At 40.1% G+C, this 26,734-nt stretch overlaps 1 protein-coding gene across 7 annotated transcripts in view; it reads left to right on the forward strand.

Moving 5' to 3' along the window:
- ARHGEF4 (Rho guanine nucleotide exchange factor 4) overlaps window positions 1-26,734 on the forward strand; it is a 518,865-nt gene that overhangs the window by 99,535 nt on the left and 392,596 nt on the right. The window contains exon 1 of one of the 7 annotated variants that reach the window (XM_056793686.1): window positions 7,280-7,896. The exons of 5 other annotated variants lie outside the window; for them this stretch is intronic. In XM_056793686.1, the coding sequence (XP_056649664.1) occupies window positions 7,858-7,896 (39 nt within the window). In that variant the 5' untranslated portion in view covers window positions 7,280-7,857. Of the gene's footprint in view, window positions 1-7,279; window positions 7,897-26,734 lie in introns of those variants that run through there. One more of the 7 variants, XM_056793689.1, reaches the window with a different exon arrangement.

Raw genomic sequence — 26,734 nt, forward strand, 5'->3', positions numbered from 1 at the left:
CAACAGGTATTTTGAATGGCCTGCTATGAGCCAGGCACAGTGCTAAGTGATGAAGTACAAAGAAAGAGGGGAAATAATAGCATTCCCTGCTCTCAAGGAGCCCTGGTCTAAAGGGGGGAAATATGGAAACAATTAGCTATAAATAAGATATAGACAGGATAGGTGAGAGACAGTCTGAGAGGAAAGGTATTAATATGAAGGGAAATCCAGAAAGACTTCTTGCAGGGGCAGCTATGTAGCACAGTAGATAGAGCACCAGGCCTGGAGATAGGAGGTCCTGGGTTCAAATTTGACCGTGGTCACTTACTAGCTCTGTGTCCCTGGGCAAGACAATAGCCTAGTCATTATCACTCTTCTGCCTTGGAATCCATATTTAGTCTAGGTTCTAAGACAGAAAGTAAAAGGTTAAAAAAATATTTCTTGCAGAAGACGAGATTTTAACTGTGACTTAAAGAGATGGAGGGAAAGCATTCTAGGTATGGAGGACTGCCCTTGAAAGTGGATGGAAGTGGGGTGGAGTAGCTGGGTGACTCAGTGGATTGAGAGCTAGGACTAGAGGCAGGAGATCTTGGGTTCAAATATGACCTCAGACACTTCCTAGCAGTGTGACCCTGGACAAGTCACTTGACCCCCATTGCCTAGCCTTTACCACTCTTCTGTTGGAACCAATATACAGTATTGATTTTAAGATGAAAGGTAAGGGTTTTTTAAAAATAAAAATATAAAAGAAAGGATAGAACCTGGAAATTGGTTATCTTATTTGAGGAACATCAAGGAAGCCAGTATCCCTGGATCATAGAGTAGCTAGAGAAGGGTGCATTGTGAGAAATCTGGAAAGGTAGGCCTGGGTTGGATATGAAGACTTTAAAAGCTAAACAGGGAAATTTTTACGCAATCCTAGAGGCAATAGGGGAGCCCTGGAGTTTGTTAAATAAGAGTTTGACATGGGAAGGAGAGGTGCCTAAGGAATATCAAGTCATCAGCTGAGTAGGAAGAGACTTGAGATGAGGAGATCAACCAGAAGGTCCAAGTAAGAGATGAGGGCTTACATAAGGGTAGTGGCAGTGAGAGGAGAGAAGGGGATCATATTTGAGAGATGCTCAAAGGTAAAATAGGCAGGACTTTGCAACTGATGATTTGGATACAGGAAATGACAGAGAATGAGGAAAGAGACACTCCCTTGCTTCAAGAGTGGGGGAATGAAGGTACAAATGGCCAATCAATAATTAGATAGACGAGATAGAGTCCTGTCTTGTCATGATCAAGGAACATATCTTCAACCTTATCCAGATCCTCTCTGAACATCAAATTCTCTTCAGCATCTCCAGCTACTACAACTCATAGCCACTTCTCCCTCCATTTCTTTTGCAATTGCTGCCTGGACCACCTGATCTGAACTTTATGAGTTCATTTGTTATTCTTCTGTCTTCTTCTTTCACAATTTAGCAACTTATCATAACCACAGATTATGCCAATACTCGGTTACTTCAGTGATTTAGCAATCTATGATTAAATCTGTCTGGAGACTCTCCTTCCATTGTCTCCCCAAGATGGTAGTACAAGGTCCCCATGGGTCCCTGTTGACTCCAAATCCATCATCTTGGAGTTAGTCTTTTTTTTCCAACCTTTACTTCCTGTCTTAGTACCAGTTCTGGCAAGAGCTAGGCATCTGGGGTTAATTGACTTGCTTAGGGTCACACAGCTAGTATCTGAGTATCTGAGGCTAGAGTTAGAGCCAGTTTGGACAACGAGCCTCTCCAAACTTAGCCAGGCTGGTCCTTGAATGACAGGGAGTCCATCACTGGGCCTGTGCGTGAAGCTTTTCCAGCTTGGCAGGTAGGACCTGACCAAACTTGTGTTTTGCAGCCTCAAAGCCTTTGAGAATCCAGGGGCAGCCCTGTGCCATCAGGAGGCATCTGAGTCAAACTTAAATGGAAGTTTTATGATTATTAAAATTTGAGTGGATGTTTTATTATATTGCTAATGCAGGTTGTAAAGAAGAATGGTGTGGGGAGAGAGACACACACAGAGACAGAGAGAGACGGAGAAGGAGAGAGGGAGAGAAACAGAGACAGATAGATAGAGAGAGAGACAGAGACACGATGTAGAAGGTTTGGAAGACCCAGAGTTCAAGATCCTGCTCTGGCAAAGAATCACTTTTTGACCTTTCAGTGCCCCAGAAAACTTTCTCCCCCCCCTTTATTTTCTTATTTAAAACCTTTACCTTCTGTCTTAGTATTAATTTCTTTTTAATTTTTAAAACTCTTACTTTCTGCCTTAGTATCAATTCTTTGTTATTAAATTTTTTTTTAACTTAAGAGTCAGTATTATCAATTCCAATGCAAAAGAGCAGTAAGGGCCAGGCAATTGGAGTTAAATGACTTGCCCAGATACACATAGCAAAGAAGTGTCTGAATCTAGATTTGAACTCAGGTCCTCCTGACTCTAGGCTTGGTGCTCTATCCATTGGGATACCTTGCTTCCCCTTCAACTTTCTAAAACTATAAATTACAGAGGGAAGGGCAGATGTGCCTTGGTAAAGGGAATTACTCATCTGAAATCCTCTACCTAAGAGAATCACAGGTTCAGCTCAAAAAAGGAATGCACATGCACATTGTGTCCCAAAAGTCTTAGTGCAATTTAAAGTTACAACTGAACTTAGGCTTCTAGGACACTTTGTATATGTGCACATATGTGTGTACACACATATACATACATGTACATATTATGGGGAAATAGATACATATATTTGTACTATATATGCATGTATATTCCCATATGAATATAGAGAAGTCATATCATGTGGTAGATTGAGAAGACTGGACTGAAGTCCTGCCTCTTCCACATCCATACTACATGGGATTCCAAGTCGCTTAAGCCCTCAGCCTCCGAGAAAATTTCCTCAGAGCTGTTGCTAATTCGCATTTGAGTTTCTTCATTGGGAGCTCCTCATGCTGATAAAATCACATGAATGAACAGAACCCACTGGTGTCTAGGATGTTAAGGTCCTGTAAACAAATAAATTCATGCATTTCATTTGTCTCCCCACTTGCTCCTGAAGGTTAGTTAAGAGGCTAACTGGGGTGATCTGGCCTCAGAATCTTCCTAGCTGTGTGACTCTGGACAAATCAATCCCAGTTGCCTAGCTCTTACTGCTCTTCTATGGTAGAATTGATACTGAGGCAGAAGGAAAGGATTGTCCCCCTCCCCTTTTCATTTAGAATATTTTTCCATGGAAAAATGGTTACATGTTACATCATTCATGATCCTCCCTCTGCTCTTTCCTCTCTGCCCTTCCCCACTCCTGAATCTAACAAGCAGTTCCACTGAGGAAAGGATTTGTAAAAAGAGAAGGAAGAAAAGAAAGAAGAGGAGTAGGAGGAAGAAGAAAAGAAAGAAAAAAAAGAGGAGCAGAAGGAAGAGGAGAAAGAGGAAGAGGAGGAGGAGAAGGAGAAGGAAAAGAAGAAGAAAAAGGAAGAAGAAGAAGAAGAAGAAGAAGAAGAAGAAGAAGAAGAAGAAGAAGAAGAAGAAGAAGAAAAGAGGAGGAGGAGGAGGAGGAGAAAGAAGGAGAAGTAAACTGGAATATAATAGATGGAACACCGACTTCCAAGTATGGAGTCATGTTTCTACCACTTATTATGTAACCTCCCTGAACTTCCATAACCCTGTCTTTGAGATAGGTTGCTATGGATATTAAATGAGATAAGAAATATAAACTATAAAACAATTCCTGAAGATCCTGGGGTCAGGAAGACCCAAGTTCAAATCCTAACAGACACTTGTTGGCTTTGTGGCTGTGACTGTCATTTAACCTCCATGCCTCAATTTCTTCAACTGTAAAATGGGGATAATAATAACACCTATCACATAGGGTTATTATGAGGATCAAATTAATTAAAACAGGCAAAATGTTTTGAAAATCTTAAAGCTTTATACAAATTTTAGCTATTACTAATGATCCTCTGGTGTCTTTTAGCATTTCAGGATTGGGTACATAGTAGATAATTAATACCTGATTTCAGGACTGATAGAGGAGTAAGGGATAAAAGAACAAAAAGTACAATAGAATAAATAGAGAAGTAGAAAGAACTAATAAAAAGGGCAGGGAAGGGTGTTGGGATAAAGAAGAAACTTAGGTTGGACCATTCCTTCCTTATTAGCTCTGTGACAGATACCTTCCTTTTTCACTACCCATTTCAAGTGTAGACCAGTAGAACAGAAAGTACTGAATTTTGGGCTGTAATTTAGATGGATCTGTGTCATCCTTGTGGATATTCACTTCATTAATACAGTTTATAATGCTTGTTGACTTCAATTTCTACCTAATATTCATTTTTTAAAATAGATCCTATTGATGTTTTTATTATCACTTACATTTTTTCTTGTATCCTTTCCTCAAGCCGTGCCCGTAAAACAAATAATTGTTTTAGAGGATAAAGAACAAAAGAAAAAAATTAAATGAGCAAAACTGATCAAGAAATTTTAAAAAATGAACCCTGGAAATATATATGGAATGTTCCAAACCTATGGACCCCACACCTCTGCAAAGCAGTTTATTCATATTTCTTCTCTGGGGATGTGGCTAGCTTGTATCCTTATAAATTAATCCACATTGTCATATTAACGATGGACAGTGGCTTGATAGGTTATCATTTGCATGCTTTAAAAATTGTTGAACCAAAGAAACAATTTAGAAATAAAATATATTTTGAAATCTATGTTTCAGTTATAGTGACAGGCTAGTAGTCAGTGGCCTGGGAGGCAGCCTTTGGAGGAATCTTTTCCAGTGTCTCTCAGATCATACCCCATAGGACTACTGGTGACTCTGCTTATGCCCAAGACTGGCCCTCCTTCATTATTTTCCCGTCTTTTTATGATCTTGTGTATTTTTCTTCCCAAGTGTTTTCTCCCTTGCCTCGCCTTACCACACCCTCCCCAGAGCCTCCTGGTGGGCCACTCCTTTCAGGCCTGTAGGATTAGAAGCCTCCCCCCTCCCCTTACCACAAGTGGCTGAGGTCCCCTGGAGCTGGCAGTTAGCTCTGGGTCAGAGGATGCAGGAAGGCTGTTGAGATTAAATATACCCTGGCCTGCTTCCAGCCCGTCAGGATCCAGTCAGCTATTTAGCACCCAGCCTGGCACTTGGTATTTCCAGTGAGCTTTTTTCCAGGACAGGGATCTCACTTAACAACGTTGCATTCACATTCCTAAAAAGTGACACAGGAAGCTAGTGTGTGGTGTGTAAGGGCAGCCGGGTCTAGTGAAAGAGCATTAGACTTTATGACCTAAATTTGAGTGCTCTCTCTGGCCCTGCCTCTCACTACCTGCCGGACAGACGACAGGCAAATGACTTCATCTCTTCCAAGCCTTCGTTTACTGATCTGTAAAAGAGAAGGACGTCCTATTTACCCCACCAAGGCAATTTTGAGAAAAGTACTTTGTATTGTATCATTATTATAGATGTGTAAATATGAGCTTTTATTATTTCTTGAGATAGTCCAGTACTGTGTCTCCCTCCAAAGAATATGTGTAAACTTCCCGAGGGCAAGGACTATTTTGATTTTTGCCTTTGTAGCCCCCAGAACTTAGCACAGTGCCTGGATATAGTAGGAGCTTAATAAATGCGTGGCAGTTGATGGATGGGAGAGAATATTTACCTGAATGAGATCGTGGATCTGTGTATGAAGATAGCCCTCCCTCCAGGGGCTACTCTCCGACAGGTTGACTTCCCAGGGTCAATGGATTCATATTCCCAAAAATTCTTGTTCACGAGCACCAGCTGGTAGGCTTATCTTTAATAGTCATTTAGTAAGTATAATTAGATCAAAGCAAAGGCAGCTAGGCGATAGGGTGGGAGGGGACTGGATGTGGAGTCAGGAAAATCTGAGTGCAAATCCAGCCTTCAGACATTTACTAGCTGTTACCCTGGATAAACCATTTAACCTCTGTTTTGGTTTCCCCATCTGCAAAATGGAGATAATATAAGCACCTATCTCCTAGGTTCGTTGAAGATAAAATGAGACAATATTTGTAAAGTGCTTTGCCAACCCTAAAGTGCTCTATATTATTGAGATGATGCAGTAAGAAGGCAGCCCTCCTTGTAAACCTGGGCATACCTTTCACAAACACATATGATGCCTTTAGGAAGAATATGTACACATTTAGAGGACCCTGCTAGTGAGGTACACATATATGTGGCTATGGGAATTGATACCTTGAGGACCAAGGGCTCATGATGTTTTTTTTCTGCTTTTTTTCCTGGATGAAATTTCTTCCTTGGGTAAATAACTCTGATGCAAGAGCCCATGGCACATGTGGGGAGGAGAACTGAGGAATGGATTACCCCACCTGTTGCCTTCTGGTAGAGGAGGCCAGGGACCACAAACTGGTCCTCCTGGGTGTCATGTCAAGCTTCCCTTTACAACTCTATTGGGATTTTTTCCCATTGGTTTCCTCTAGCTTTATAAGGGTGTATGCAATTTTTTCCCCTCTCAATTTAACCTGTGAAGACCTCATTACTTATGTTATCTCAGGTTCTTTCGTGTTCTGTAATTCTATCTATGGTCTGCCCCTTACTTTCTGTGATTAGCTAGCTGGAGGGAAGGGGAGAGGAGAACCAATTTTTTCTCCTTCTCTTATAAATATATTAATTAATATATAATAGGATATATATTACAATATATAATATAATAAAATCAATGAATATATAAATATATAAAATCAATGATATGGATAAATGCATAGTTGTACATATGCAGAGTGGAATTACAGGACTGTTATAAGACCATATTTAAGGCATCCTAGAAATATGCATGCAGATATGGGTATAGGAAGAGGTGTTTTTGCCCATGGTAGGGTCTTAACCTTAGATTCATTTTTTTAAACCCTTACCTTACGTCTTAGAGTCAATATTGTGTGTTGCTTCCAAGGCAGAAGAGTGGTAAGGACTAGGTAATGGGGGTTAAGTGACTTGTCCAGGGTCACACAGCTAGGAAGTATCTGAGGTCATACAGAACCCAGGACTTTCCATCCCTGGACTTGGTTCTCAATCCACTGAGCCACACAGCTGCCCCCATTGGATTAAGTTTAAATCAGAGTTAGAAAGCTCGATTTTCTAGATGATGCTGACAGGTTCACATCCCCTTCCCTCTCTCACATCCCTTACTACTAAATAGGTTTCCGGAGGCCACAGTCTGATTTCCTCTGAATCCTGGTGGGGATAGTAAATATAGTCACTTCCACCCCCTCCCCTCTTCCCTAATTTGCATTTCCTCAATGGTGGGTGCTGAATTCCCTAGCAAAGAACAGGCTGCAGCTTTTAATAAACATGAGAAGGCAGGGCTCCGCGAGGGGTGAGGAGGGGGTTGGTGAGGAAGGGAGACGGGGAATTCAGTACCCACGGCAAAACCACACAAGAGACTCTCACCCATTTGCTAAGGAGCTCAAGGCTGGCAAGAAATCAGAGGCTGGGATGTAGGAGAACATGTGCTTTCCCCGGGAGATCCTCCAGCCAAGCAGCCACTTCGGAAGGGCTCGCAAGCAGCAGTCCCTGCATGAGTTCCTTGGGCATGGCATCATTCCGGGCATGCCTACTCAGACGGCTCTGAGGCCAGTAAACTGTGAACAAACCTGTTTGCTTTGCCTGCGTACAGTACAGTGGAGCCCCAGCAGATAAGCCCTAATTGTTATGCAACTCCTTAGCATAAGCTCCTGGCATGACTCTCGTGCTCCACTTGGGCTAGGACCATTCAAAACAGCAACAAGAAAGCATGGAACGAAAGGCTGGGCAGAAGACCACGAAATTACCGGGGCCTTGAAACATCCAGGGGCCCGACAGCTCCTGACCTGAAGCCGTCCAAAATGCTCAGTGTGATGTATTTTCTCCGGAGCTTCTTTAAGGTAAGCCGAGGAACTTTTCCTGGGCTGCTCTGGGTGTTCTTGGCTGGGCAGAAGAAAGGAGGGGAGGCAGAATCCCCGAAGAGGAATGTGGGAAGCAGCCTGGCACCCTTCTCCTGGCAGCAACTCGGTAGGGTTCAGAGCAGTTCGGTGGAGCGAAGATGATGGCTATTTGCTTTAGTATGTTTCAGTAGGAAAAGAAAAAAGTGGCTGGGAGGTAGAGTAAATAAGTTGGGGGAGCAGCTGATGGCGAGGGTATTGGGGTAATAACAATAGGTGACATTTCTACACAGCTTTCTTTTACAAAGTACTTTCCTGGGGGGGGGGGGGAGGGAAGGCGGTGCAAATGTTATTAGACCCACTTCACAGGTGAGGAGATGGAAGGGAAGAGAGCTGCTGTCACCTGTTCTTGACCACACAGCCAGTCTGTAAGAATCAGAGTTCTTAAGAAGGCATGTTGACTGACACCAGAGCTGGTGTTCCTCTCACTACACCATACTGCCTTCCCACCCAGTTCTCTGGCTGTCTCGACCATGCCAAGCGCTTTCTCAGGACAGTCATTTCTGAGGGATCAGGCAAGTCCTCAGATGGTCTCCTTTGGTGTTTGTAGTTTATGGAAGCATAGTACAAGACAGAAGGGGATATCTGAGTTTCCAGTGGAGGTAGTTAGCTACTTTCTGCATTGGAACTGGAAAGAAGTGCAATTTTAGACTTGACCTCAGAGGACAAATCTTCCCTATCTAGTGATTTGAACTTTCTGGGAACTCATTCCAAGTCTACCCCTCATTACCTGTGTGGCTTTGGGCAGGTCTCATATCTTCTCTGGGCTTCCGTTTTTGAGAGTGTTACACCAGATGACTCTAGGACCCTTCAAGCTTGAAATCCATAATCCTTTTCTGGACATAGATAAGAACTGAGGTTGCCCATGGCTCACTTTCTGCTTTTGCCTTCCTGTGAACCCCCTTCACTAGGCACAGTGTGCGGCATATGGTAAAGCCTTAATAAATGCTTTTTTAATAGAGGGGCTGTTGGTAGATTTCTACTATTCCCTTGGTCACAGTGGCTTTAACACCCATCAGAAGCTTTGCTAAACTGTAGGATGATTAGAGAGGGGGGCTGGCAAAATGACTCTTGCAGGAGTGCTTGGTTTTATGGAACACTCCATGCCACCGATGAGAACTGACATTAAATGCTTTTCAGTTCCTGGGTGAAGGAATGCTACAATAGAAGGTGGTGCTGTTACCACGTACAGAATGAGAGTGATTATTGGAATCTTCAGTGAGGGAAAAGAGCTAGCCTCCTGGATGGGTGGGTCAGTCTTAATTACTTGGTCTAATCTGCAATGTGTGAGAGAGAAGCCAATAGTCATCCCCAAAACAGCTGCCCATGAAACAAGTTGGTATTTGGAAAATTGTTTCCCATTTTTTCTGTTTCCACTTCTCCAGTCATCAACCTTATCTTCTCCCTGCCCCTTTCTCCAACTAGTCTTATCCCAACAATAGACTCTTTTTTTTTTACTCTTTTCCCCCCTTAAATCTAAAAAAAGTGGAAAAGAAAACTCTCCTCCTATTCAGCCAGTGTGACTCCAGGGGCTCCAGAGACTGTCACATAAAGCCAGGTTAGCCTTTCAGACTCCTAGGTCTGAGGGGGTAAGATGAAGTTCAAAGCATCCAGCGTAAGAAAATCTCACTCTTGTCTTTTGGTTCAACTGTAAGGTTAGTACTGTGAGGAGAATGTCCATGAAACAGTTCATCTGGGGCAGTTAGGTGGCTCATTGGATTGAGAGCAAGCCTAGAGATCTTGGGTTCAAATCTGACCCCAGGTACTTCCTACTAGCTATGTGACCCTGGATAAGTCATTTAACCCCCATCACTTAGCCCTTACAACTCTTCTGCCTCAGAACCAATATATAGTATTGCTTTCAAGACAGAAGGTAAGAGTTTAAAAAAAAAGAAACCGTTCATCCATGATATTGTTGTAATTTAGTCATTTCAATCTGATCTTACTAGGTGACCAAATTTAAGGTTTTCTTGGCAAGGATACTGGAGTGGTTTTCCATTTCCTTCTCCAGCCCACTTTATAGATGAGGGATCTGAGGCAAATAGGGTAAGATGAAATTACCCAGGCTGGTTACTCAACTAGGAAGTGTCTGAGGCTAGATTTGAACCCTGGAAGAGGAGTCTTTCTGACTCCAGGCCTGGCACTCTGTCTTGGCACTTCACCATCTAGCTACTCCATCCATCCATGATGAGCCTTCTGCAAAATTGTGAAGTACACAGTTTGTCAGAGCAGTGTCTCCTCTTCCTGTTTCCTCTGGTTTTCAGACACTGAATCCTCTTGTTTCTGGGGCTCTACTCTACTCTAATATCTACTAAGCTGTTGGTAATTGAATGTGTCACTCTTCTCAGAAATATTGGCATTGAAAAAGATTTGGGAAGGAAGACCCAAAGGAATGCATTTCTAAGGGGAAGAATTTCTAATGGAAGTTCACTTACATAAGCTGAGGGGAGATATTTTTAGGAAAGGGAGCCTTCCCAATGTCCTTTAAATCATGCTATAAAGTCTGTACCTTAGTGTGTCTTTTAATCCATCATTTCATCCTATGCTCTTTTAAAACAAAATGGGCAAGCCATTAGCTCCATTAACATTGCCAATGGTCCCTCACCAGAAAATAGAGATGAGAACTTTGGGTTTATTTGAAGTACCAAATAGTCTTAGCAGAAGGCAGCACTGGGAGAAATAATCATAATAGAAATTCAGGTGAAGTACTCTTTTCCTGAAGAAGCTTTTTCTCTAGGAGAGAAAATAAATTGAGTAATTTAAGAGAAGCTTTCCACTAGAGGTTGTTGTTCAGTTGGATTTGACTCTTTGTGACCCTGTGGACTATAGGGCTCCAGTGCCATTCATAGGGTTTTCTTGGCAAAGATACTGGAGTGGTTTGCCATTTTATTCTCTAGCTTATTTTACAGATGAGGAAACTGAGGCAAATGGGGTTAACAAATTTGCCTTGGGTCCCACAACTTGTGAGCATCTGCATCTGGATTTGAATTCAGGTCTTCCTGACTTCAGGCTCTGAACTCTTTTCACTGAGTCCCTTAGCTGCTTCTTCCACTAAAGGTAATTCAGACTTATTTGGGTAGCTCACAGATTTTGCTCCATACTTATCTTGGATTATATCTGATAAGGTGACTGATTCATTTGCTTAGGAAGTAACAGTATTAATATTCTTTTAGGAACACTTTTATATGATCCATCATATTCCTTCCTATCACATCCAATGCCATCCATATTTCTTAAGAATATCTAGTCTTGTTCTAGCTTCCACACTGTGAGATAAGACATTAACCTGCCCTTATCAGATCATAGAATATTAGGATTGGAGAGATCACAGGTATCTTCTAGTCAGAGACTAACCTCCCCCCCCACCCCGTATTTTATGGATGAAGAAATAGAGGGCTAAATAAGTGACCTAATAACCAAGATGACACTAATTTCCTAAGTCAGGGCTGTGATGAATAGAGGACCAGAAAGTAAAAGGAAAGACCAGAAAAAGGAAAGATGATGACTTTGGGTTAGATTCTGCAAAGGGAGTTTCATAAAGGAGATGGGTCATGAAATGGATTTTGTATTTAATAGCAGATATCTGGATAAAAAGAAAAAAATTAATTTCCAGATATCACAATGTTTTGGAATTGTAAAAAGGTGTTTCTTCTGCATTCTGTGCCAACATGGAGGTGAGATATTATCCACAAGCAAATTCAGAACCAACTCTCTTTCTCTAGGAGTTTATAACAAACTGTTGATGGGGGTAGCACAGTGCTAGTACCACTTAACATGCCTCTCAATAAATTTTCTTAGAATACAAAGAATTAGGTATTGGACTTGGGATTTCCTGGGTATAGGGAAATATTGAATGAGGAAATTCCCTCTACCAATGTAGGTTAGCCCATTCTGTGCTACTTAGAACATGATAGTTTAGAGAGTTGCCTAGGGCACTGAGTGGCTAAGTAATTTTCCTGGGGGGGGGGGTCACATAGACACTTTGTGTGTTAGAGGTGGGACTAAAGCCTACATCTTCCTGGCTCTGAGACAAATTCTCTATTCATCATATCACATTATCCCCCTCCTTCCTTCCTTCCTTCCTTCCTTCCTTCCTTCCTTCCTTCCTTCCTTCCTTCCTTCTTTCCTTCCTTCCTTCCTTCCTTCCTTCCTTCCTTCCTTCCTTCCTTCCTTCCTTCCTTCCTTCCTTCCTTCCTTCCTTCCTTCCTTCCTTCCTTCCTTCCTTCCTTCCTTCCTTCCTTCCTTCCTTCCTTCCTTCCTTCCTTCCTTCCTCCCTCCCTCCTTCCATATAAATGTATATTTCTATACATACCCAGCTCAAAGCTGACTGCATAGAATTATATACACACACCTGGCTCTTCAGCCAGATCATAAGTTCTTTAAAGGCAAGGATTAGGGTCTTCTCCTGTATGCCATTGTGTGTGGTCACCAAATAGACATTTAATAAGATAAAATAAGATAAAAATTATAAAATGAAATAAAGGGAAAAACAAAGAAATATGCATAGTTAGCTGTGAGTTCCTTGGGAGTGGGTCATTCCTTTTATCTTTATAGTTCTCTTGTTTCATACTTTGTTTCTTCTTCCTGTGACTTAAGTAATTTGCTATTCCAAAGAAAGCAGAAGAAGGGATGTAGCTTCAAAGTAGCTCATTTTTCTGTTTGATGAACATCTTAGGAAAATAGATCATAACTTGGCTGGGGCATAGAGTAAGTGACAGAGTGTCTGAGGTAAGGTTCTACAATCAGCCAGATGTTTCCAAATATCAAGATGTTACATTATTATAATAGTATATGGAGTGAGAAGAAATTAATTTGAACTGAGGTGGTAGTAAAAAAATATAGAAAGGAGGGATAAGATCTGAGAGATTTCAGAAGCAGACATAATTGATCTTGGGAAATGACTGGATTTATGAACTAGGGGATGGGGAAAGTCAAAGATGATTTCGAATGACTGTGTTATTCACAAGATTATGGTGCTATTCACAGAAATGGGTAAGATTGGAAAAGATTTAGTTGGGAAGATGTTCAGCTGAGCATTAAACACATAGAATTGGAGGGTCTGATGGTTTGTCTTGGTGAAGAACTAGGTTAGGTCCTTGGAATCATGATGGGAGTTCCAAGAAAGTTCAGGGGTGGAGACATAGATTTGAGAGTTATCTGCATGGAGGTGACAATTGAAACCACAGGAGTAGATAATAGTACCAAGGGAAAGAGGTTAGAAAGACCATAGAAATAGGCTTGGCAATCTTGGCAAACATTGACATTTAAAGGGGATAAGGCACTAGGACAAGATATAGAGAAGGAACAGTGTGAGGTAGGAGAACCATGAAAGGTCAGTGTCTCAGAAGTTAAGGGGAGAAGAGAATAGAAGGATGTGTGAAATGCTATAGAGAGTAGTAGGAAAAAAACCATAGAATTTGGTAATAAAGAACTCTGTAGTGACTTTGGAGAGAATGGTTTTGGTAAAGTAGTAGAGGCAGAGACCAGATTACAAAGACCTGAGTAGTGAGTAAATGGTGAGGAAATGGAGGCATTCAGTGTAATCAATTCTTTCCCAAAGTTTGGTAGTGAAGAGGGGGAAGATGGAATTATAGCTTGAAAGAGTGGTAGAGGCAAGGATAAGATTTTTTTTTCTTTTCAGAATAAGTGAGACCTGAACATGTTTGTAGGATGTGGGGAAAGAGTCAGTGGAGGGGGAGGGATATTGAAGATAAAAGAAAATAAGTAATGTAGAAAGTTCATGGAGAAAATATGAGATGAGATCATGAGTAAAGGCTTCCTTCAGCAAGGAGGGTCACATCTTTCTCTGAGTTTGGAGGAAAAGAGATGATGGAGAAGGATGTAAAGAGATGTTTAATAGTAGAATGAGACTGCCTGATTAAGTAGAGAGCTCCCCTGACAAATGTGGATTGTGAACTTCTCTGAAATTTATAATTTGCCTTGAATACTAAGAGGTCAAATGACTTTTCCAGAGTCATATAACTGATATATAAAAGAAGTAGGATTGGAACCCACATCTTCCTGTCTCAAGGCCTAGTGCTCTATCCATTGTTGCCCCAATATAATTCTCTTATAAGAAAATCTCTGTCATGACCCCAGCACCCACTAGCATTGGGTATATAAAGGGTTGGCTCAACAAAAAGTGACACAATCACGATAAGTCCTTTATATTTTAGCCTATGAACTAACTTGTGAAATGGATAGGTGACAAAATGGAAAGAAGGCTGGACTTGTAGTCAGGATGTCTTAGATTAGAATCCCTGGTTAGTCATCCATCCTGAGTCTCAATGTACTTATCTGTCAAAGGGGAAGAATAATTGTACCTACATTGAGTGGGTCAACTGAGAGAGTATTATATCTATTTTATAAATAAAGGAATTGAATTTCAGAGAGACTTTCGCTTATACATGGTCACACAGCTAACAAATATTAGGGGCAAGATTTAAATTCAATTCTCCTGACTTCAAGTCCAACAAATTATTCAACATGTCACATTGACTCTCATTTTTTTTATTAACAAAATAATCCTGTGGACCTGGTACTTATTTCTAGGACTAAATTGTTATTGGTTTCTCCCAATTAACAAACCAAAAATTTAGCCACATCTATGTAGCCTTGGAGAATAATCTCAATTTTTCCTATGCTTTATGGAGTTAATAATTCTCACTCTCTCTGATGTATTTTTCCAAATGTTTAATTCAAGGGGCAATGAAATACTTAGAATTAAGGAGTCATATAGATTGCTCTCTATTATCTTTAATTTTGAGCTCTGGTAATAATCCCTACAGTGATTTAACTTTTTCAAAGCACTTTCAAGTCTCTTCCTCTTTAACAACCTTATGAGGTAGGTGGGATAGGGACTAATCACCATTTTACAAATGGAGAAATTGAACCTTAGAGGGATGAAATGATTTACCCAAAAGTAGTGGGGCAGGGCCAAAATTCAGGTTTTATAAATACATTTATCATATTTTTAATTTTTCTATACCACGCTTCATATGGGAAAACAATATAGCTTTGCTTCACATAATTAAGATATTTATTTGAGATTTCTAGGTTCTAATTTTCCAATATAGAACACATAGCCTCTAAACATTTGATGCAACCAAATGTACTCAGTATGCCTTTTCCCAGATACTGGGAGCAATTAGGATGGTGATAGCTTTAATTCTAGAAGTAGCAAATCAGCCGGGTAACTGGAGTGACAGAATGCATTGTACCCAAGGCTCCCCCATTAGCTTGGGGGCAAAGAAGCTGTGAATTAAATATAGAACTGGCATTGCAATGTACAGTCAAGGTTACAGCTGTCTTCCGGCTGCCATGGACCAATATGGAACATAAAATGTATTAGAGAATACCTGGGCTGCCAGCCATGTGCTACCATGCCAACCATTCTTTATCATCTCTGCTTAGGTTCCATTTTATTTGCCTGATACTTGAAAGTACTCAAAGATAGCTGTGATCTAATCAGTGTGGGTATTCCCTCCTATGGTGCAGAGTCCCATTCATGCCTGCTTGTCATGTATGGCTCTTGTTTAGGTCCTCTCTTGAGTTTTCTAAAGTGTATCCATCAGTTAGAAATCAGAGGACCAAGCTTCTTGGATTTCCCTAGACATTTCAAAGAATAAATATGTTGACAACTGGCTATCTTTGACTCTTGTTGCATGACCAGCTTCTCTCTCTCTCTCTCTCTCTCTCTCTCTCTCTCTCTCTCTCTCTCTCTCTCTCTCTCTCTCTCTCTCTCTCTCTCTCTCTCTCTCTCTCTCCCCCCTTCTCCCTCCTCTGTCCCTTTCTATTGCTCTCTGGGTGTTACCTTTTTTTCAGTTCTTCAGCAATTGTAATATTCCATGGCTCACAGCTATACAACAATGTCTATAAAAATTGGTTTGAAAAAATCTTGGTTTCAGAGAAAAGTTTAGGAAAGTTCAACTTTTGGGGTCCTTTTTTTAGTACAAATCTAGTTTGTAGGGTCAGCCTTTTTCACCAGGAGAGTAGTGTGTCTTCATACTGAAATCTGTCTGCCAGCAGAATAGGGCTCATCTTAACTTTGACGACTGATTTTTCTCCCAATTTTGCACTTTATATTTTCTCCTTTAACTACAGCCCTGGGAAAAACTGAAATTAGTGATGATGATGAAGATGAAATCACCTTCCCTTTCTGCCATGACCAACCCTGTTCTACTTTCTATGGGCAATGGAATTATCTGCAGCCCATAGCTACAAGTACATAGAGGTCCTATAATCCAGCCTTCGATCCTCCATTTTACAGGTGAGGAAACTGAGGCCAGGAGACATCAAGTGACTTGCCCAAGGTCATACAATTGATTAATGGAAGAACTGGCACTGAAGCTAATGTCTCCTGATTCCTAACCCTAACTAAAATTCTATGTTACTATACTACAATAGGAACCAACCCATTTCCCAAAAGTATGTTATGAAGGAATCCAATTCATATTAAATGTGAATGACTGAAAAAGTTCTCAAAGTGTCTTGGACACTTAGAGGAAGAAAATCTAAATTAAAGGAATGAATCTAATGATGCTCCTATCCAACTGATTCCACCTACCATTACCACCAAAGAAGATGAAATGTCATTGTTAGTTCCACCAAAGGGTTGATTCTGCCACCACTAATAGGAAGCTGTTTTAATCTTCCTCTACCACCTTACTCCCTGGGACTTGGGAATCAAAGTTATAGCTGTAATTTTGGACAACTCAATTGGAAATGGGAAGTATAGTGAAGATAACAATCCCTTCTTCAGGACAGTAGGGCTGGGAGGGGAATGGGCTGTCACTCTGAGAGTTTGGCCATTGCCCCAGTGGGGATTGAGGAAGGAAGGCGAACTCCAAGAGAGAAGTACTTTGGAAATGGAATCGTGGGGATAATGCCTAGGCATGGATGCTGGAGGACCACCAAGCAAAATTTGAGGATGACAGTTACCACAAGAAGGAAGAAAGTTCTCCTACTTAGAGAAAAATAACTGCCAGTTGTCAGTTTCCTTATACGAAAGACAATTCAGGCCAAGTTTCTTAGAGCTCTGCCCAAACTCTTGACTCTAGCCAGTGTAGACTGATGCTAGGGAATTGCTCAAAGAAGCAAAAGACCACCTTTTAAACCCAGGGGTAAGGTAAAAGAAGCCTTCAGAGAGCTGGTGGAGAAAAAGGCTGACCAGGAGCTCTCTTCAATTATTGACCTTTGACTCCAGAATAGAGGTTCTTAACCTTTTTTGTCTTATGGATTCCTCTGGCAGACTGACCAAAGACCCCTTCTCAGCATAATATTCTTTAAATAACTAAAGGAACTGCTCATTTTCAGTTGGAAGTGAATGAAAATATGAATGTAAATTTATTTTTTTTCTCATCTGAGGTCCCTGACATCCTGAAATCTATGCATGGAAGAGTCTATGGACTCCAGGGTGGGAACCTCTGCTCTAATCTCTGTCCCTCCCCCATAGACTTTTTAGATAATACTTTGGTCTTTCAGACTGAGAACTATGCCTCTTTCTCTTGGCCCTGCTGCTTGATTTCACCATGACTACTGAAGCCAGCTACTTAGACTGAATTTTTGTCTAAGTGCTTAATCTCTCAGAGTCTAGATCATTCCCTTTGAGACTGTAACCCTTAGCTGCAATCATTGGTCAAGTGGCCCAAATGCATAAATGGCTTAGGAACATAACCAATATTTATAATGATGTTCTAATGAAAAAAAAACATGTTTCAATCTTCAATCAATTTGCAAATGACCATAACCTATTTTTGATTGTAATCTAGAAAGATCATAAGGTATTTAAAATTGAGGCTATCTATCCCTCTTATTGGGCATTTAATTGTAGAGACAGCTTTATTGTATTATCTTGTATTGATAGCTCTTGTGAGGAAGCCTGATGTCGAGGAAAGAATGCTAGCATTGAAGTCAAAAGATCTGAATTCAAGATTCAAGTACTGACTTAGCTCCTTACTTCCTGTATGGTCTCAGGAAATCTCTGAGCCTCAATTTTTTTCCTACTCATCTATAAAATGGAGATAATTAATATTGTACTTGCTACTTCATAGGGTTATTATGAAAATGACATCAAATAATGCATGTGAAAGTGCTTTTTAACTATAAAATGCTTCTCAAATGTCAATTAATTATAGCCTTTTGGTGTCTAGTATAGATTATATCTCTAATTAGATATGTAGCCTTGAGCAAATTTCTTTCTACCCTGAGCCTCAACTTCTTCAACTATAAAATGATGGAGAAAGCCTCTCTGTGATTCTATATGTTCATAGCATGTATCCTGAACTAGGAGGTAATCTAAAGAGGGGTCATTCCTTACTTACATCCTCACTGGTCACACTGATATATGAGACATATTCCTATGGGATGGGATACAATCTAGGACCCTTGGAGAATGAGGATATCCTTTGGTTAAAGCTTCTGCTGTAGGTAGCCCTAGGGAAAAATGTTAGTCTCAGCTGGACCACTTCCATTTGGAAACACTTTCTGCTGAAAAATCCAACATATTCTGGCTGTGAAAAGGGACTGCAAAACTAACAAAGCTTAAAGAAAACAGCTTTATGGTAAACCTAACTTCAAACATGTCTTGGAAAATGACATAAAAATAAAATGCTATGACAGAATCCCATCACAAATATTTGGTAAAAGGAATGATTATGTAATTGTTCTCAGGCAATATAAATATGACTTCATGTATATTGATTGGCTTGGCTTAAAGTGAGGAACACCTGTGGCTTTTCAGCTTCATCCTTCAGGCTATACCTTGGAGAAATGCTGATCCTTCACCTAGTAAGAAGATAGCATTCAGATGGGTCTAAAGAGTTTTGGCTTTAGCGGTTCCTAGCTGTGAACCCTATGGGGCAAATCAATTAGGGGATTCAATGCCATATAAACTACCAAATAATTAGTTCATAGAGCTAGAAAAAAATAGTAAAATTCATCCAGAGAAACAAAAGGTCAAGAATATCAGGAGAATTCATGAAAAACATATGAAGGGAGTCTAGTCATACCAGATATCAAATTGTATTATAAAGCAGTAATCTTCAAAACCATCTGGTACTGGCTCAGAAATACAGTACTGGGCCAGTGGAATAGGTTAGGTAATCAATACACAGCTATAAATGATCATAACAATGTAGTGTTGGATAAACCCAAAGACTCCAGCTTTTTGACTATCTGACAAAAACTACAGGGAAAATTGGGAAACAATATGGCAGAAAGTAGGCATAAACCAACATCTCACACCAAAAACAGTACATGATTTAGAAATAAATGGTGATGCCATAAACAAATTAGGGGAGCATAGAATAATTGACCTATCAGATTTATGGGTAAGGAAGGATTTATGAACATGCAAGTCAATCAGAGCATTCGAAATTTAGAGCTATTAAGGACTCTTAGGGAGCATCTAATTCATTCCTACCCTCTGTTTTATTTATGATGAAATTGAAGCCTATAAAGTGACTTGTCCACAAGATCACACAGACACTAAGTAAGACACTAAGTAACTAGGTCACTATCATACTAATATTTTTCTTGGTTGTCCTTCAGCAGCACATGGACATGGGGGCCTATCTTCCAGGATTCCCCTTCTTTCCTCAATCTTCACTGGATCAAGGGCCAAATTCTGGGTCATAACCTACTGTATTGATAAGGGGATTGTCTTCTGTGCCACATTTCCCACTTCCAACTGAATTTTCCAAAGGCGCAGTTATAACTCTGAGTTCTGGGTATTAGGGAGAAAGGGGGCAGAGGAAGATTAAACCAGCTTCCTATTAGTGATGACAGAATCAAGCCTTTGGTGAACTGACTCCAAAACCAATGAGCTTCCCACTGTTACATGATGCCCCTCAAGTTTATCCATTCTGAACCTCACTTCCTTCATTGGTAAAATGATGATTATTATTTGTAAGACCTACCAGACTGGGTTATTATGAATAAAGCCGTTTGAAAACCTTCAACTGTTATTAAATATGATCTTATTACCATTAGTGACTCCTTCTCAAAATAATGTTTTTTAAATAATTAAAGGAAATGCTATTAGTGACTTCCAAATTTGGAGGAAAAACTACTTCTCTGGGGTTTTCTGGTCTGTAGCTTTGCACTTTCAAATGCCCCATTTACCTCTGAAAAGTAGAACTAGGAGTGGAATGAATCTGGATCCCCTTGAAGGAACAACCCAGTCTGCATGGTGTAAACGAATCTAGCAGTCCTTGACAGCCCAGAGGAATCTGGGACTGAGCCACCTACCTTTGATATCTACCCTGTTAATTTGGAAAGGGCTTGAATTCTTCAGCCCTAGGCTCTCAGCCATTTGCCTGAGAGATAGAGATCTCAGGAAACAAAAACATCTCAGGTTTTTAGGAGAGGAGGAGCTAGGGAGTGAAGGAGAGAACACTTTTTTGTTGACTTTTCTAGTTCAGGGAGGGAGGTCCCTATAATTCATGAGCCACTGGTCAGCTCTTCTCATTGCACTGTCCTCCCATGACCTTTATAAAAACATGCTCTCAAACTGCACATTGCCCAGCAATCAGTATCCAGAAAGTCCCCAACCCTTCCCAGGAACTCAAGCCTCCAAAATTAGATTCCAGGGGGGTGAAACCCCCTTTTCATTTGAAATGAATGACAGGCTGTACAAGAGTGTATGTAGTTGTAAACCCATATAGATTGTATCTTCCTTGTACTTCTCTTGAATCTCTCACAAAAACTAGTAAAGATTTAGGTGCATAGCTTGATCTTCTTAGTCTTGTTTCTCTCTACTTCCGTCTATCCTCCATGTAGCTGCCAAAGTGATTTCCCTAGGAACAGTTAGATCTAGCAGTGGATAAAGCCAGGCCTGGAATCAGGAGGTCCTGGGTTCAAATTCAGCCCCAGACACCTCATAGCTGTGTGACCCTGGGCAAGTCACTTAACCCCATTGCCTAGCCCTTACCACTCTTCTGCCTTAGAACCAGTACTTAGTTTTAATTCTAGGAAAGAAAGTAAGAGTTTCAGAACAAAACAAAACAAAGTGATTTTCCTGACTTTCTCCTCAAACTCCAGTAGCTCCCTATTATTTCAGGGATAAAATAGAAATCATCTCTTAAATTCCTTTCCAACTTACCTCCACCTATCTTTCCAGGTTTATTGTATGTTACTTCTCTTTGTGCACGTTTCCAACTTGTAGTTATTTTAAATATCATACATACGTAATAATACATGTACATAAGTTTTGCCTTGTGGGCAAGAAACATTGATTTTTCATTTTTGTATTACTAATGTTGGCATATGGTAGGCATGGAATGAGTTTTATGAAGTTGAATTGAAGCTTACCAGCCTGTTGTTTGAAAAATATCCAGATGTAGGGCTCAAATTGACCTTTTTTCTTTTTTTCACACATACCACCACTCCATCCCTTTGTGTCTGTGCTTCCTCACTAACCATTAAAAAAAGCCCAGAATGCACTCTCTCCTTACCCTGCTTTTTAGAGTGTCTCTCTTCTTCCAGTGCAGGATTTGAGCACTACTTTCTTACTCCCTTCTTCCTTTTTCTTTTTTTATGCCAGTGCAGTTTTTAATAACCATTTTCTGACATTTTGGATCTGTATTCTCTTCTTCCCTCTCAGCCCTCCTCCCTCCTCCAACATTACCTTCTATAGGAAACCTTTCCTGATTGTCCCTATTACCACTGCTCTCCTTCTCAAACTACCTTGTGCTTAGCTACTCTGTACAGTATCTATTCTGTATATGTCCCCCGTGAGAATATAGTTTCTTGAGAGCAGTGATTGCTTCAGTCTTTGAATTTATATCCTGTCTGGTTGAGTGCCTGGTGCATAGTAGGCACTTAAGAACTGAATGCCGATAGATTGGTTGACAACCAAATAACATTAATTAAATTGAAAATGCCTCTTGAGATTACAGTGTAGCAGAAAGAGTTCTGACCTGGGAATGAGGAGATCTGGGTCCTACTCTCAGCTTTGCCACTTACCAGCTGTGGAACCTTAGGGAGACTGCCCCCTGTACTTTCTTTTCCCCACACCAGCTCTGGCACTAGGATTCTCATCTGATGTTCAGAAAAATTGGAACCAGTCCTAAATGATAAATCTACTCATAGTGTTGAAGCTAAGAGATCTTCCAGCTCAACCCCCATTATTTTACAGATAGGGAAATTTAAGCGAACAGAGGGGAAGTGATTTATCCAGGGATCAAACAGGTGGTTAATAGCAAAAGCTAGCTTCATATCCAGACTTTCTCCCCTTGTCTTCCATTGTTCACTCCTTTCCTTCTTTTCCTCCTTCTCTACTTCCTTCCTTCCTTCCTTCATTTGTTTAATAAAAAATTATCAAGTACTTAATATCTAGAGCATATTAAAATAGATGTAGTTTCTGAAAGTTATCAGAGATTAAGAAAAGCATTGATTTTGAAAAAGATATATTTTGGAGAAAGAAACTGTTCTCAAGTAAAAATGATAGAATGAGGGAAGAAAAAAATTCAAGATACAGAAAACAATACAAGCCTGTATAATGTTAAATTTTGCATTGGGTTATAAAAGTTGAGAGGAAAGGAAGTTCATGAAAGGCTGGAATCATTAGGGAATGTTCTGTTCCATTCAAAAGAATGAAGGACAGATGGCATAATCACTATAGAATCATAAACTCATAGTTTTGGAACTGGATTGGACTTTAGGAATCATCTAGACCAAACCCTTTTTCCATGGAGATGGCCAGAAAGTAGATCCTCTCAGCTCTAGAATTAAATCAGCTCTAGAATGAAAAGTATTCTCTCTGATTTCAGATTTCCCAAGTCATTTTGTTTGACCTCTCCAATTATATATACTTATACATTCCTTTCCCAACTTATGGTTATTTTAAATAAGTAAATACCTTGTGGACAAGAACCACCTAATTTTTCATCTTTATATCACTAATGTTGGCATATAGTAGGAATGGAATGAGTGTTTATGAAATTGAATTGAAGTTTCCCAGCCTATTGTTTGAAAAATATACCTTCTTTCCCCTTTAAAATAACAGGACTTTTATTGGTCAAAAGTCCTCCTGTGCCTTTCCCACCCTCTAGATTCCTGAAAAGATCATTGCCAGTGGCTCAGCCAGGTTCAGGCCACAAGTTCTTTCCATACCCCTGGGTTGAATTTCCTCTGGACCTTGTAACTTGAACTCACTGAGGACAACTGTCTAACCATCTTCTCATCCGGAGATTCAAGTCTCTGCCATCCATTGTTGTTCTAGTCCTTCTGGCTGAAAGTGCTTTCTTTTTGTATAGAAAACAAAAGCATATTTTGGGGCCAATGAAACAGACAAACCCCAGCCCATTAAAAAAAACAACAACCCTAAAACAATCCACAACAATCCAAATGAAGTAACAGAAAAAATAGCCATTAAAATAACATTTGATGAAGTTTGTTTGGAATCTTGACAGCAAACTTTCTTTTTGCTTAGAAGAAAATGAGATGGATGAGTATGGAGAAAGGTATTTAAAACAGATGTAAGGAACCACTTTAATTCTTGGAGGGAAAATTCAAGTCTTAAGCCAAAAATGCTATGTCTGATGAGAAAACTAGGACCTATACACAGTGAGGGGCAGCTAGGTGACACAGTAGATAGAGTGTCAGGTTGGATTTAGGAAGACTTATTTTTCAGAGTTCAAACCTGACCTCAGACATTTATTAGTCATGTGACCCTAGACAAGTCACTTAGCCCTGTTTGCCTCAGTTTCCTCATTTATAAAATGAAACAGAGAAGAAAATGGCAAACCACTCCAGCATCTTTGCTGAGAAAGCCCCAAATAAGGTCAGAGAGTCAGATATGACTGAAAATCAACTGAATGAAAACACACAGTAAAGCAAACACCACTTTTTACAACCCTTAAGTATTCCCTACAACTTCCCTTGATCCTGGTAGAAGAGCATCTGAGGGCATCTGGCCTCTTGAATAAATGGTTGGCTCCCCTCTGACTTGGTGCTATTAACCCTCTAAAATGCCCTCACCATAATTCCAGGATCTGCCCACTCACTATTTCTCACCCTAAAAATAGGCCCCATTTCGTTCCTTTCCATTCTACTCCCTCCCCTTTTGGCGGCAAACTCTGCCTGGAGAAAACTGTCACTGAGCTGACAGCTCAACAATACAGTGAATTAGCTGTATTCCAGAGGCCTATCCCTGCTCTTCTCTCTGAGGCCACAGACAGAAATAGAAACAAGGCCTGCCAAGTATGAGCTCCATCTCCCCAGCTCTGTCACCGGAAGCAGGGAAAAAGAGGCTGTGGCAGTGTTGTACGACAGGCTCTAATTATTCATCAAATCCATCTGTGAATAGTTCAAACAGACAGTATGCTTTACAGTTGTGGGGCAGTCCGGTCTGACCCAGGGAGGAATAGAAGCAGACTGAGGCAAGGGCATGCCTTCTGGGAATTCATTACTCAACTAGTCTTTACCTGTCATCAAATCTAATCTGGTTCACCAAGAGGCAGCCCAAAACCAAGTTGTGCGTTAGACCAGGTTGGTTCTCAGTCTGCCTGCATCCATTTTATTGAACCCTCTCTTCTTTTGCATATACTTGCTTTTCCATTGCTTGGCTGCCCCAATGTTCTTTCAGTGTTCAGGGATCATCACCTTATGTCCATCTTCCCTGTATATGGGCAGTGCCTTATGCTTCATACTTTTTCTACCTGTATTAAGCCTGTGCAGATTAGAGCACTGGCCTTAAGGTCAGAACACCCCAAGTTCAAATATTGCCTCAGACATATACTAACACTATGACTCTGGGCAAGTCCCTCAACTTCTATTTTCCTCAGTTTCCTCATCTGTAAGAGAGAATAATAATAGCATATACTTTTCAGGGTTGTGCAAATGAAATGTCTATCTATCTATCTATCTATCTATCTATCTTTCTATCTATCTATCTATCTATCTATCTATCTGTCTTTCTGTCTGTCTGTCTTACTGTCTGTCTGTCATTCTATCTATCCATCCATCCATCCATCCATTCATCTACCTATCTATATATCTATCTGTCTGTCTGTCTGTCATTCTATCTATCCATCTATCTATCTATCTATCTATCTATCTATCTATCTATCTATCTATCTGTCTGTCTGTCTATCTGTCTATCTATCTATCCGTCTATCTATCTATCTATCTATCTATCTATCTATCCATCCATCTATCATCTATCTATCTATCTATCTATCTATCTATCTATCTATCTGTCTGTCTGTCTGTCTGTCTGTCATTCTATCTATCCATCCATCCATCCATCTATTCATCTACCTATCTATATATCTATCTGTCTGTCTGTCTGTCATTCTATCTATCCATCTATCTATCTATCTATCTATCTATCTATCTATCTATCTATCTATCTATCTATCTGTCTGTCTATCTGTCTATCTATCTATCCGTCTATCTATCTATCTATCTATCTATCTATCTATCTATCTATCCATCCATCTATCCATCTATCTATCTATCTATCTATCTATCTATCTATCTATCTATCTATCTTTATAAAACTTAAATCACTATAAAAATGTTAGTCGTTATTATGATTATCACCTGGTCTGTACTAAGATTGAGGTTGAGCAGCAGCTTACCATGTGGCAGGAAATGTCTGATAAGTTAATTTATAGTAAGTGAATTGTGATTAATACTAATTATTAAAATATGTTTTGTTGATGCCTTTAATCTTTACATTATATTCATTTCCCACTCCCATCTTCCAGACAGAACTCTCTCTTGTGACAAAGACAATCGAGACATCTGATGAGGACATTTTGTCCGACAATGTATACTATATTCTGTCCTAGTAGTCCTTCACTTCTCTGTTGTAAGCAGAAGTTATGTTTTACTTTGGTATCTCTAAGACTTTCACTTTTCCCCTCCATTACTCAGTTCAACTTCTTTTCAGGTGATCTTTTAATTTACATTGTTGTCCCCAATGTGAATATTACTTTTTTGACTCTGCTTATTTCACTCAGAATCAGTTCATACAAATCTTCTCAAGTTTCTCCAAGTTACTCATATAATCATTTTTTGCTGCATATTAATATTATGCTACATTCATAATTCATAATTTTCAACTGTTCTTCAATGAATAGGATGTACTCCCACCCTCTTCCCAGAATAATATGATGAATATTTTTGCATATATGGCACCCGTATCTCCACCTTTTTGCTGAATCAACTTCTTGTATAATTCCAAATTGATAACCAAAAATGTTTGGATCTCACCAGGCCCATCAACAAAGATGATGAGTTTATAATGCCTTTGCCATCCCTTTCCACAATATTTTACTTCTTTGAGGGGGCTTTTTTGGTGTGAAACCTAAAGTCACTAAGACAAGAAATTAAGGTCTCCTACACAAAAATCTCCTTCAACTTTTTGATTATCCTGGCTTCTCCAAGATTCAGTCAAGGAAGTAGAAGCACAGGCATATCCTCCCAAACTGGAAAAGGCTGAAGGCTTTTATACTAGGTGAGTTTGCCTGCAGAGGACCAACATAGTTAAAAGGGAGGCACTAGAGAATATGCATAGATTAATGAATTTGTCTTTCAACTCTTGATGACTATTCACTAAGAAGCAAAGTGATTGGGATCCACTTCAGTGGAATGAATCTATATACTGATGAATGGGGTCATAGGATCTTAAAACTAGAGCTGGAAGGGATTCTTCATTTTAAAGACGAAGAAACTGAAGTCCAGAGAAGTTCAGTGACTTCCCCAAGGTCACACAAACTGCTAAGTGACAGAGGCAGGATTTGAACTCAAGTCTTGTACCATGTTCCAAGGA

The sequence above is a fragment of the Monodelphis domestica genome, chromosome 4 (assembly GCF_027887165.1).
Source record: "Monodelphis domestica isolate mMonDom1 chromosome 4, mMonDom1.pri, whole genome shotgun sequence".
NCBI lineage: Eukaryota > Metazoa > Chordata > Mammalia > Didelphimorphia > Didelphidae > Monodelphis > Monodelphis domestica.